The sequence below is a fragment of the Miscanthus floridulus genome, chromosome 7, assembly GCF_019320115.1.
Source record: "Miscanthus floridulus cultivar M001 chromosome 7, ASM1932011v1, whole genome shotgun sequence".
Classification (NCBI taxonomy): domain Eukaryota; kingdom Viridiplantae; phylum Streptophyta; class Magnoliopsida; order Poales; family Poaceae; genus Miscanthus; species Miscanthus floridulus.
The window spans coordinates 126629758-126642831 of NC_089586.1; the positions used below are offsets into that span (position 1 = coordinate 126629758).

At 50.7% G+C, this 13074-nt stretch overlaps 1 protein-coding gene across 1 annotated transcript; it reads left to right on the forward strand.

The window, feature by feature from the left end:
- Positions 1-49: 49 nt before the first annotated feature.
- Positions 50-11914, forward strand: LOC136464673 (T-complex protein 1 subunit alpha). Its single transcript, XM_066463637.1, has 17 exons — positions 50-254; positions 384-448; positions 827-916; positions 992-1078; positions 1171-1230; positions 1347-1397; positions 1494-1589; positions 1999-2064; positions 8564-8781; positions 8999-9095; positions 9503-9589; positions 10041-10175; positions 10275-10379; positions 10597-10725; positions 10810-10913; positions 11394-11484; positions 11566-11914. Exons 1-17 carry the CDS (start codon positions 182-184, stop codon positions 11647-11649), a joined length of 1638 nt encoding a protein of 545 aa, XP_066319734.1. The 5' UTR covers positions 50-181; the 3' UTR covers positions 11650-11914.
- The last annotated feature ends 1160 nt before the right edge of the window (positions 11915-13074 follow it).

Sequence of the window (13074 nt, forward strand, 5' to 3'; positions counted from 1 at the left end):
ATGGGCTGCACTCGGTTTCATCCTTACTGCAAGCCCGTCGCCTCATTGAACCCTAACCCCATCCATGGCTGCCCGCAACGCCGCACAAAACCTCATTTGAGCGTGCGAGCTCCTTCGCCTCGAACCCTCTCGCGCTTGCCTCCACGCTCCAGGGCCCCCCTCCCACCTCGCCGCCGCAGCCATGGCGATCACAGCGCAAACTCTCGACATCCTCGGCGAGCGCCAGTCCGGCCAGGACGTCCGCACGCAGAACGGTAACCGCCGCCACCCCTTCCTTGCCACCAGATTCCGCCGCGGCGTGCGGGGTTTTTGAGATCTAGTGGCCCGAGCAGCCATCTGGCCGAGCGCTGGTTTAATTATTGGTTTGGCTTGTTTGATCGCAGTGATGGCGTGCGGGGCGGTGGCCAACATCGTCAAATCCTCGCTCGGCCCCGTTGGTCTCGACAAGGTATGTGTACCTTCCACTCTGATCTATAGATATCTCGTCCGCAGCCTTTGGTGATCCGAACTTTATATTTGTATATATAAACCGCTGCATGGTCTCATGATCTGTATTAGTAGAATACTAGAATGGTACTTATCTCCTCTAAGTTTAGCTTATATTGTGCTGAAGATGGTGTGGATTAGAATACGTATAGCTGGGTTTTATCTTGCCACACATTGGATGATTAATTCATAGAAGGCACTATGTCATCACAATTTTTTTTTATAAAAAGTTTCTAACAAACGAGGAAAATCACCAATACATAAGAGCATGAGTCTTTGATGTATGCACTGTACTCTAATCAGGAGAAACAAAAACTAATTCAGCGCATTCTGCTTACAGATGCTAGTGGATGATATTGGTGATGTTACAATCACTAATGATGGAGCAACCATACTTAAGATGTTGGAAGTTGAGCATCCAGCTGCCAAGGTGATTCCTGCCACCAAAATCTGAAGAATTTTGATTGCTTCTTTGTGGTTTATTTATATTTTGCTCGATTTCTAGGTTCTTGTTGAGTTGGCTGAGCTCCAAGACCGTGAGGTAGGAGATGGAACAACTTCTGTTGTCATCATAGCGGCAGAGTTGCTCAAGGTAATTAATGTTTCACTTTTCTCACTATTGTGAATTACCCTACCAGTTTTCAGATGCACATGCACTAACACAGTTTTGTTTCTTATTGTCAGAGAGGCAATGATCTTGTGAAGAATAAGATCCATCCAACCTCTATAATCAGTGGCTACAGGGTGCGTTAGCAAGTCTCGTTGTAGCTGTAGTAGTATTTGAATTTTAACTGGTCATTTCAGTGGCAAGATGACTGTAGCTCACCTTTGTGGCATGCTTTTCCTTCATATTCCACCAGCTTGCTATGCGTGAAGCCTGCAAATATGTTGAGGAAAAGTTGGCAGTCAAGGTAAGGGAATGTTGTATTTTGAGTAAATACTGGAAGAATGCTTCCCCATTCTATGGTTATCGTCATACTGATTTGAATATCCATCTACACTTTCAGGTCGACAAACTTGGAAAAGACTCCCTTATCAACTCTGCAAAAACTAGCATGTCTTCGAAGTTGATTAATAGTGACAGTGATTTCTTTGCAACTCTGGTAAGTTCTATGGAAATTTTGACTTTAGGTTACTTAGAACTAGGTGATTCTTTAGATGGTACGTTTAGCTCTGTTGTTTCATATATACACATGGTATTGCTTTTGGTCTAAATGAATCGGTGTGAATACTAACCGTAAAGCCCTTTGGAACTTGATGTTCGTTGTAGGTTTGTTTTAATCATATTTATTTAACGTTTTTACCAAATACATGTCTTTACTTGTGCTCTGATTTGTGTTTTATTGTTTTCTAGAGAACAGAGATCGTTAATTATGCTCTTTTGTGTTTTCTGACTGACAGTTTGTTTAACCCAGGAGCTAACTGTTGGGGTTTCAACTATCTTTCAGTTAGCATTGCTTTCATGCTTTGAACAATTTGATGTAAGCTTGTCCTGACATTGAGTTTGTATAGGTTGTTGAGGCTGTTCAAGCTGTGAAGACTACAAATGCCAAGGGAGAAGTGAAATATCCAATCAAGGTCAGTCAAAACACATTTGGTTCTAGCACAGCTCCACTAAATCTATTCAATCATAAGGATTTGCTTTGTGTTAATAAGGCATCTCTGTGAACTCCTTTTGAACCATTCATTCCCTGATGCTTACTACTTTGTAGTGGTCCTTGCTGCCCATGTTACTGTTTGGACAATATGTTCTGCAATAATATTCAATATAGGAGAATTCTTACTCTCATCGAGAGAGGATGACAGTAGGAGTTGGGGCAATTTTCTTGTCTATTTCTCACACAAGCTCACACAAATGCCATGCCAACCTGAGGGGTTGGGGTTACATATTTATAGGCTGCTAGCCAGCCAAGCATATGCCAAGATGCTAGTCTAAGATGCTAGTCTAAGATGCTAAGATGCTAGTCTAAGATGCTAAGGTGCTGTCCTCTAAGATGCTGTCCTAGATGCTAACAGCCACTGTCCTAGATGCTAACAGCCAACAGCCCCACAAAGACTAGATGCTGTCCTTGTGCAACAGCCTCCAACAACCCCACAATAGACCAGCCAGACTTATCCATCATTCTCCCCCTAAGTCTTGTGCGTCGTCTTGTGGGAAAGTTGAACCATCCCGGTCCTCGAGCAGAGCTCAAGGAACTTGATCCTCCCAAGGGGCTTGGTGAGCAGGTCCGCAAGCTGGTCCTTGGTGTTGATGTAGCTTGCCTTGATACTCCCGTCCTCCAAACAGCCTCAGATGAAGTGGTACCTCACCCGGATGTGCTTACTCCGTTCATGGAAAACGGGGTTCTTTGCCAGGGCCAGAGCGGACTTGCTGTCCACCCTGAGCTCCACCGCTCTAGTGTCTCTGCCGAGGAGATCACCAAGCAATCGAGCGAGCCAGAGCGCCTGAGTCGAAGTGGTGGAGGCCGCTATGTACTCGGCCTCGCAGCTGGACAGGGCCACCACCTGCTGCTTGACCGACTGCCAGCTAACGAGGCACTTGCCGAGGAAGAAGAGGATCCCGCTCGTGCTCTTGCTGGTGTCGATGTCGCCGGCGTGGTCGCTGTCGCTGTACCCGACGAAGTGTGCCACCCCAGGGCACCTCGGGTAGTAGAGGCCGTGGTCGAGAGTCCCCGCAACGTAGCGGATGATCCTCTTCACAGCCTGCTGGTGCTCCGTCGTCGGTCGCTGCATGAACCGACTAACGTAGCCGACGGAGAATGCCAAGTCCGGCCGTGTGTGGGCGAGGTAGCGAAGGCTCCCCACAAGGCGCCGGTACTGTGTAGCGTCCACCTCCTCCGTCGTGCTGTCGCGGCTCAGCTTCAGCCTCTCCTCCATCGGAGTGAGAGCTGGGTTGCAGTCGGTGAGCCCAGCTAGCTCAACGACGCGCTTGGCGTAGGCGGTCTGTCGAAGCGTGATCCCGGAGTCATCCTGGTGCACCTCGATTCCCAGGTAGAAGGAGAGAGGCCCCAGGTCACTCATCTGGAAGGTGGCCTTCATCTCTTCCTTGAATGCCGCCACCTCCGCATCCTTGGTGCCGGTGATCACCAAGTCGTCGACGTAGACACCCACCAGCAGGGCATTACCTCCATTGCCCCGTCGGTAGATGGCCGCTTCGTGCGGGCTTTGCTCGAAGCCTATCCCCTTTAGCGTGGAATCCAGCTTGGCATTCCACGCCCTCGGTGCTTGCCGCAAGCCATAGAGGGCCTTGCGCAGGCGGAGCACCTTGCCCTCCTTGCCGGGGATCGCAAATCCCGGTGGCTGGTGCACGTAGACCTCCTCCTTCAAGTCGCCGTTAAGGAACGCCGACTTGACATCCATGTGATGAACACGCCAGCCCTCCTGGGCAGCTAGCGCAAGGAGGAGTCGCACGGACTCCATCCGTGCCACGGGAGCAAAGGCGTCGTCGAAGTCGACCCCCTCCTGCTGCACGAAACCTCGTGCCACCAAGCGAGCCTTGTGCTTGACGATGGCGCCGGCTTCATCCCTCTTCAACTTGTACACCCACTTAAGGGTGATCACGCGGTGACCACGAGGAAGGTCAGCAAGCTCCCAGGTGCGGTTCTTCTCAACCGCATCCATCTCCAACTGCATCGCGGCGCGCCATGCCGCGTGTCTCTCGGCCTCTGCAAACGACCGAGGCTCGCCGTCGTCACACGCAAGGTGCAACTGCGCCTCCAGGTCGTGAGGCACCGGTCCCGGCACCGGCTGGTCGCCGAGAAGGTTCTCCACCGTACGGTACCGCAACGGCTCGCCGTCGTGGTACGCGTCGACGCGCTCCTCGTCGTTAGAGAGCGGAGTAGCGAGCTCAACCGGGCCGTGCTCGACACGAGCTGGTGGTGTAGACGTGCCCGGAGTGGTGCCTGTCGGTGCTGGAGTGCGTGGCGTTGCCGGCTGTGGTGGAGCCGGCGAAGAGCTCATCGCAGCCGAGGTCCTGGCTGGAGAGCGTGGTGCTGTCGGAGTAGCAAGTGCCGGGGTCGGTGGAGGCTCGGAGACTGGGGTAGACGCGCTCGCCGAAGAAGAACTGCCTACTCCTCCAGCTCCCTCGAAGTGGACGTACTCGACAGTGAAGTCGTCGTACGTCGGAGCCGAGCCGTCGTCCACTGCCTTGTCCCACGCCCATCATCGCCCTTCGTCGAACACAACGTCGCGCGCCGTGCGCACACGCTGTGTCTTCGGGTCGAGGATGCGGTAGGCCTTCGAGCCCTCCGCGTAGCCGATGAACACTCCCGGAGTGCTCCTGTCGTTGAGCTTGCTGATGTGGCCAAGCTCCTTGGCGAATGCGAGGCAGCCGAAGACCCGCAAGTGGGAGACCGCCGGCTTGCGCCCATGCCAAGCCTCGTACGGCGTCCTGCCATCGAGCGCCTTGGTAGGCGAGCGGTTGAGGATGTAGACGGCCGTCACCACCGCCTCTCCCCAGAAGATAGCCGGCATCCCCCTCTGCTTGAGGAGGGCCCGAGCCATCCCCACAACCGTCTGGTTGCGCCGCTCGACGATGCTGTTCTGCTGCGGGCTGTACGGCGCGGAGTAGTGGCGCTGAATGCCCTCGTCAGCGCAGTACGACGCGAATTCAGCCGCCGTGAATTCGCCGCCGTTGTCGGTGCGCAGCACGCGCAGCTTGCGGCCGCACTCCGCCTCCGCAGCAGCCTGCGCGCGCCTAATGGCATCCGCAGCCTCTCTCTTGCTGCCGAGGACCATCACCCACAAGTAGCGGGAGAGGTCGTCGACGAGCAGCAGGAAGTAGCGTCGTCCTCCCGGTGTGGCCGGTGTCACCGGGCCACACAAGTCCCCGTGCACAAGCTCGAGCCTCTCCTTGGCTCGAAAGCTCGCCCGCTGGGGAAAGGGGAGTCGCCTCTGCTTCGTCAACACGCAGACGTCGCAGAGCTGCTCCACATGGTCGAGGCACGGCAGGCCTCGCACCATCTCCGTGGCACTGAGCCGCTTCAGGGCCTCAAAGTGAAGGTGCCCGAAACGCTCGTGCCAGTGCCACGCCTCGTCGTCCCGACGAGCAGCGAGACAGAGGGGTTGTGCCACCTGCACGTTAAGGACGTAGAGTCGATTTGCGCTTCTGGATACCTTGGCAAGAAGGCGACGACGACGATCCCAAATCCTCATGACTCCGTCCTCAACCACCACGCGCGAACCGTTCTCATCCAGCTGTCCCAAGCTGATGATGGAGTTCCTCAACGCGGGGATGTAGTAGACTCCGGTGAGCAGCCTGTGCTCACCAGACAAGGTGGTGAAGATGACGGAGCCGACGCCCTTGATCTCCACGCCGGAGGCATCCCCAAACTTGACGGAGCCTCGGACGCTAGAGTCAAGTTCGGTGAAGAACTCCCGTCGACTGGTCATGTGATGGGTGGCGCCGGTGTTGAGGCACCACCCGTCAGTCTTGTCGTTGCCGGAGCTGTCGCCGAGGAGGGCGTGTGCTTTTGGCTCGTCGAGGTGGAGGAGAGCCGCTGCGGCCGGTGTCGCTGGAGGTAGCTCGATGCTGGCATGTGCCATGAACAGAGCCGGCTCCTCCTCCTCCGCCTGTGCGACGTGGACCTGGCCGTGTCGTGGCTGTCGACAGTCCTTGGCCCAATGGCCAAGCTGGCCGCAGTTGCGGCAGGTGTCGTCTCGTGCCGGCTTGTGCCTGCCGACGGCGCCGCCCTGGGCGCCTCCGCGGGCATTACCCTCGGCACGTCCTCGCGCCCCGGCCTGGGCGTCTCTGCGCGCCTTGCGCGGCTTGCCACGCTTGCGGCCGCCTGTCGCGGAAGAAGGCTCCCCCTTCCTCCGGTCACCCTGGCTGGCAAGCCACTGCTCCCGAGTGAGAAGGAGCTTCCCGCCAGTGGTGATGGGCCCCGAGAGGGACTGTGGCTCATCACTGTCGACGACCTTGAGGCGACCTATCGCCTCCTCGATCGACATCGTGGAGAGATCCAGCAGCGACTCGATCGAGCGAGCCATCTGCTTGTACTTCTTGGGGACGCAGCGGAAGAGCTTTTCGACAGCTCTCTCCTCGCCGTAGGTGTCGTCGCCAAATTGCACCATCTTCTGCAACAGAGTGTTGAGACGGAGAGCAAAGTCATCAACGTCCTCACCTGGCTTGAAGGCCAGGTTCTCCCACTCCTTGCGAAGTGCCTGCAGTGTGGACTTGCGGGCGCGGTCGCTGCCGATGCGTGCCGCAGCGATGGCGTCCCAAGCCTCCTTGGCAGTCCGCTTGCTGGTAAGCGAGAACTGCATCTCGGGCGGGACTGCAGCGATGAGAGCATCCAGCGCCCGTCGATCTAGGTCGTAGTCGACGTCGCCGTACCGGACTGCCTCCCACATGTGCCGCACCTGGAGCTTTACCCTCATCACCGCAGCCCACTCGACGTAGTTGGTCTTGGTGAGGGTGGGCCACCCACCGCCGGGACCGACGTCCCTGACAACAGCCTGGAGCCCGTGGTAACCACGGTACCGATCCGGGGAGAGAGAGCCACGCTGCCTGTGAAGGCCGCGCTCTCCATCGACCCGTCGGTACCGATCTGGGGACAGAGAGCCACGCTGCCTGTGAAAGCCGTGTTCTCCATCGACCCGTCCGCCACCGTTGTCGTGCGCGCCTCCTCCAGGAGCGCCGCCGCCGTGCGCGCCTCCTCCAGGAACGTCGCCGCCGTGCGCGCCTCCTCCAGGAAAGCCGCCGGCGCGTCTGCGCCTGTCTGGGCTGCCGCCGCGCTCGTGCGCGTGCGCGGCTGCCCCAGGGGCGCCACCGCCGTGCGCGCCTCCTCCAGGAGCGCCGCCAGCGTGTCCGCGCCTGTCTGGGCTGCCGCCACGCTCGTGGGCGTGCGCGGCTGCCCACTGCGCCGCCCGCGCTCGCGCTGCCTCCCTCTCTAGCAGCTCGAGGTCCGCGTCGGCGGTGTCGTCAGCGGAAATGGAGCTGCCGATGCTGCCGCGCAGAGCCTCGACCTCCGCTGCCGCCGCACGCGCTGCATTCGCCGCCGCCGCCGCTTCCGCCTCCGCTCTGGCTGCTGCCAGCTCCGCCGCTGCCAACCTCGACGCCCTTGCTGCCGCCGCGGTCTCTGCCGCCGCTCGCTCGCGTTCCTCTGTTGCGGCAAGTTCGGCCTCCTGCCGACGCCGCGTGCTCGAGGCGACCGAGCGCTGAGACTGCCCTGCGGACATGACGCGCTACCGGGGGGCTGCTGCGTGGGGAGAGGGCTGCTTCAGACGAGCTGGGAGAGGAGTGAACAGGAGCGGCCGGAGCTGCTGCTACTCTCAGCTGGGGCTGTTGCGAGGCTGGGCAAGGGGATGAGCAGGAGATGCTCAGGCTACAGGATACTACGGCTGTGATACCACTTGTTAGTCGCTGAATTCTCACTCTTGGTAGTAGGAGAATTCTTACTCTCATCGAGAGAGGATGACACTAGGAGTTGGGGCAATTTTCTTGTCTATTTCTCACACAAGCTCACACAAATGCCATGCCAACCTGAGGGGTTGGGGTTACATATTTATAGGCTGCTAGCCAGCCAAGCATATGCCAAGATGCTAGTCTAAGATGCTAAGATGCTAGTCTAAGATGCTAAGGTGATGTCCTCTAAGATGCTGTCCTAGATGCTAACAGCCACTGTCCTAGATGCTAACAGCCAACAGCCCCACAAAGACTAGATGCCGTCCTTGTGCAACAGCCTCCAACAGCCCCACAATAGACCAGCCAGACTTATCCATCAGGAGCCAGGGCAGGTACTGCCAAGGCCCTCCCCCTCCTCCCCCTCAAATCCAGCTAGCTAACTAGGCTGAAGCACATCAACTCCTAGTAAAAAGCACCTTGTCCTGGCTCTACCCCTGCCTACTACAGCCACCTAACACCTGTCTTTAATGCCTTTGGACCCCTAGGTGGTCATTGCTGCGCTAATGACTATAGATCAATGTCTTTGATGATGGGCTGCTCAGTACATGGGCAACAACTTCTAAAACTTGGATTATCGTTCTCTTTAATCTCCTTGATTTTTGTGTTAACTATTCTTATCATCGAACTTCTCCATAAATTTAGCTTGTAACTATTGTTTTACCTGATCTGCAGAGCATCAATATTTTGAAAGCTCATGGTAAAAGCGCCAAGGATAGTTACCTGCTAAATGGCTATGCACTAAACACAGGCCGCGCAGCTCAAGGAATGCCTACGAGAGTAACTCCTGCTAGAATTGCTTGTCTTGATTTTAACCTTCAGAAGACAAAAATGCAACTTGGTGTCCAAGTTCTCGTAACTGATCCAAGGGAACTTGAGAAGATTCGTCAGAGGTATTTGCAATCTGTGTTCCGATACTTTAGAATTTGTTTGCCTATTTCTGGTAGAATCAGCACTGTAAATACAGTCTTTATATCTTCTTGCATGTTACTTGTATCTAATTTGTTCAGCCAGATCTCTCCATCTTTTAATTTTTTGGCTCTAAGTTCATTGATTTATTCTGTTTTGAGTTCTCAAATTGTAATCCCTATTACTTGCTCTTTTTGTCAGAGAATCTGACATAATGAAGGAGCGAATTGAGAAAATTCTCAAGGCTGGAGCTAATGTTGTGTTGACCACCAAGGGAATTGATGATATGTCCTTGAAGGTATGTTTTTTCATTATTCAGGCAGAAAGTGATTCTGTTGTATTTCCTATTATAGTTGTCTAGCACCAAAGCATTTTAGTTGCTCTGGTTGACTTTTCAACAGAATGGCACATTTAGCTTTCTTACTAGTAATTTTGGTTGTCTGTAGTATGTTTCATTTAACTGATTCTTGTAAAACATGCCAGAGCTTGCACTAACATATTTTTGTCTACCTGTCTCCTGTGGTTCATGTGACTTTCGAGATCTCAAAATGAAGCTTCTCTTCCATGATTTAAATTGATTCTGATGATGTCATTTTAACATCTATTGGGAACTTTTGATCTTTCCATGCTAATATTTGTACAGACATCTCATCCTGATGACTGTCACTAAATGACTTTGTTATTGTGTCATGGAATATATTTCAGTACTTTGTTGAGGCTGGAGTGATTGCAGTAAGGCGTGTGCGCAAGGAAGATTTGCGCCATGTTGCCAAAGCCACTGGTGCAACTATGGTAACTGATTCCTTTTATTTATTAATTAAAATTAAAATTCAAAATCGAAAATGAGACCTGTTAGCATTCTAAGGTCAAAAGTGTAGTTTAAGTTAAAGTAAATAATTTGCTTTGTGCCTTTATGTATACTTAAATCGTATAAATAGGGGTAAACGGGGTTTCTGATGTTTCATAGAAATTGTTACGTCAGAATCAGAAGAAACTAATTCTGTATGGAGAAACAAAATATCTCTCATTTCCGACGCGAATAGATTTTTTTCTTTGAATTTCGAAATAAAGGTTCTTGTCATGCTTACATGACAAAATTTGGAAAAAAAAAAAATACTGGTTGAACTTTATTCTTGAGGTTCTCTAGAAGTAACACAGAAGATGTGTTTAACTAAGTGTTAATCATCATGCTGTTTGACTGCATTATTAGGATTTTTGGTGGCTTAACAATTGAACCTTTCAGGTGAGTACATTTGCAGACATGGAGGGTGAAGAAACATTTGATTCATCATTCCTTGGACATGCTGATGAAGTTGTGGAGGAAAGAATTGCTGATGATGATGTTATTCTGGTGAAAGGCACAAAGAATAGCAGCGCGGTTTGTACTTTTTCGATACCAATTTTAAGCAAGTTTGCTATAAGAGGAACGAATTTAATTTGAAGGTAATTGCATAGTGCTTGATTTTCTATTGTGCAGGTCTCTATAATACTTAGAGGCGCAAATGACTTCATGCTTGATGAGATTGACCGGTCCTTGCATGATGCCCTGTGCATTGTGAAGAGAACCCTGGAATCAAATATGGTAATCCTTTTGCTTCCATTCTTTACCAGCTGAATAAGTCAATGCTTAGTGAAAACTTTCACTGTTCTTCTGTGGCTTGTGCATTGAAGATTTTTCATGCCTGGAAGAACCTTACAGTTCAAAATGCAATTTGATTTTATTTATGAGTGGACAAATTCTAATTGTTAGTATCATTGATGTTTCTAGTGTCTCAACATGTTTTGTATTGGCTATGTAGGTTGTTGCTGGTGGTGGTGCAGTTGAAGCTGCGTTGTCAGTTTACCTGGAGAACCTTGCAACGACCCTGGGTTCTCGGGAACAACTGGCAATTGCTGAATTTGCTGAATCTTTGTTAATCATACCAAAGGTTTTTATCTGTTCTATTTTTCTAATACTATACTTTTTTCACCAATCAACATAGCATATTAATGACCTGACCTTGCACCGACAGGTACTATCTGTTAATGCTGCAAAAGATGCAACTGAGCTTGTAGCAAAGCTTAGGGCATATCATCATACTGCTCAGACAAAGGCCGATAAGCAACATTATTCAAGGTAATGAACTAATGGCATAACATTGTCTTCAGTTATTTGATTAATAGAGCCCTTGATTCTTGTCCTTCATTTCTAAAGTTCTGTGGATGCATATTTGGTTCTGTTTCCTTGGAAAGTTTTCTATGTTTGCTATTATGTACTATTTAGCCTGCAGTTAGGAAAAGAATGTACTGGCACAATATTGTGTGGCTAAACAATATCATCTCACGGTCTTGCGCTGTGCTAAGCTCCCTAAAGATCCTTACATTGAACTTCGTTTTATAATTACTGGCATCATGCTAAATTTTCTGCCAGTGCAACTACACCTAGATGAATTTTAGAAACCTTGTATAATTCGTTTTCCTAGCCTTGTTCAGTTAATCCCCAAACCGAGCCCTTTGGTTTTGGGACTAACCGAACAAGCCCTAAATGGTTCTAGGTGTGATTTACTTCTGCTACCTGTGCTGGGATTGCCATTAAGTTTACTTCCTTGCTGTGCAGTATGGGTCTGGACCTCTCTAAAGGTATCATTCGCAACAACCTTGAGTATGGCGTGATAGAGCCATCGATGAGCAAAGTAAAGATTATTCAGGTTTGTCCTCTTGTTTCTTTCTCGTCATGGTATTTGTGATGTCCGAGTTCTATCCCATCATCTTTTTCCATCCTGCTGCAGTTTGCCACGGAGGCTGCCATTACAATCCTGAGGATTGACGACATGATCAAGCTTACCAAGGAAGAGGGTAACGAAGAAGAGTAAGCAGCCCACCGGTAGGGAGGGCAGTCGACTCTTGTGTGATGGTTGTCATAGCTGTGTAACATTTGTGTTTCATTTTTCGTTTAGCTTTTCCGCTGTGGCCTGTGGGCATTCGTGTAGGTTGTTGTAGGAAAACTGAGAATGGATGTGTATCAGTGTATCCCTGTGGGGTGACGATGACTCACGGATGGATCAAATTTTGCGTATATTGGGCCCAAAACAGTTCTATTTCAGGGATTTAAGTTGGAAAATGGAATGGTTTCCTGCACTGATTGACTACTCATGGAGTGCAACGATAACCTGTGCCACCTCGGAGAATTCCGTGGTATCGTAGCTTAGGGGCTGTTTGGTTCCAGGAACTCCTAAAATTCTGGTCACATGAAGTATTAAATATAGACTAATTATAAAAATAATTGTATAACTTATGACTAATTTGCGAGACGAATCTTTTAAATCTAATTAGTTCATGATTTGACAACGTGGTGTTACAGTAAACATATGCTAATGACAGATTAATTAGGCTTAAAAATTTCGTCTCGGAAATTAGTCTTCGTCTATGTAATTGGTTTTGTAATTAGTCTATATTTAATACTTTTTGTTAGTATCTAAATATTCGATGTGACATAAATTTTATGAGCGACTAAAGAACCAAACACCCCCTTAGAAGCAAGAGTAAGAGTAGTAGCATATTAGGTGCAGAAAAATCAAGGCTTCAGGCTTCAACCGTGTTATACTGACAACTGGGCTGAGCTATTCTAGCACACTTTCATATGTATATATATATATCCATCAGGAGTAGGACCGTATACAGGTAACAAATGAAAACGAAGGACACTAAACTAATGAGCCATCTAAAGATGATTTTTTCCACAGTGCCTAGAGGCTGTTGGTGCTCCAGTAATCCGAAGATTTCTAGTAGTCCGAAGTATGCTAGAAGCGTACTAAATTCGCTCCAAAATGGATCGTCCTCTAAAGTATATAAGCGCACTAAATTCGCTCCAAAATGGACCGTCCTGCTACAAGACAATATTAGCATCTCTCTAAGTGCAAAAACTAAATGACCACCTAATTTAGGCGACTCACATCGATCCATGCTAAAGTTAAGCACTGTCTTCCAAAATAATCACACCACATCCAGGCAGCTACTAGGGAGTTCACGCTGTATATAGCCGTCCCGCCCACCAGCACGGCGTCGCAAAACATAGACGAAACTCGATCAGGCTAGCTAGCACAACAATGGCGTCGGCCGGGCTCAAGAACACCACGGCGGCGCTACTGCTCCTGCTGCTGCCGCTGCTGCTGTCGTCAACGGTGTCGGAGGCGCGCCACAAGATTGATTGGAATTGGCACGGCCCGATAATCTACGCGTCGCCGCCGCCTCCACATCCCGGGCACCACGGGGGACTGGACTTGCCCTACATAACCGAG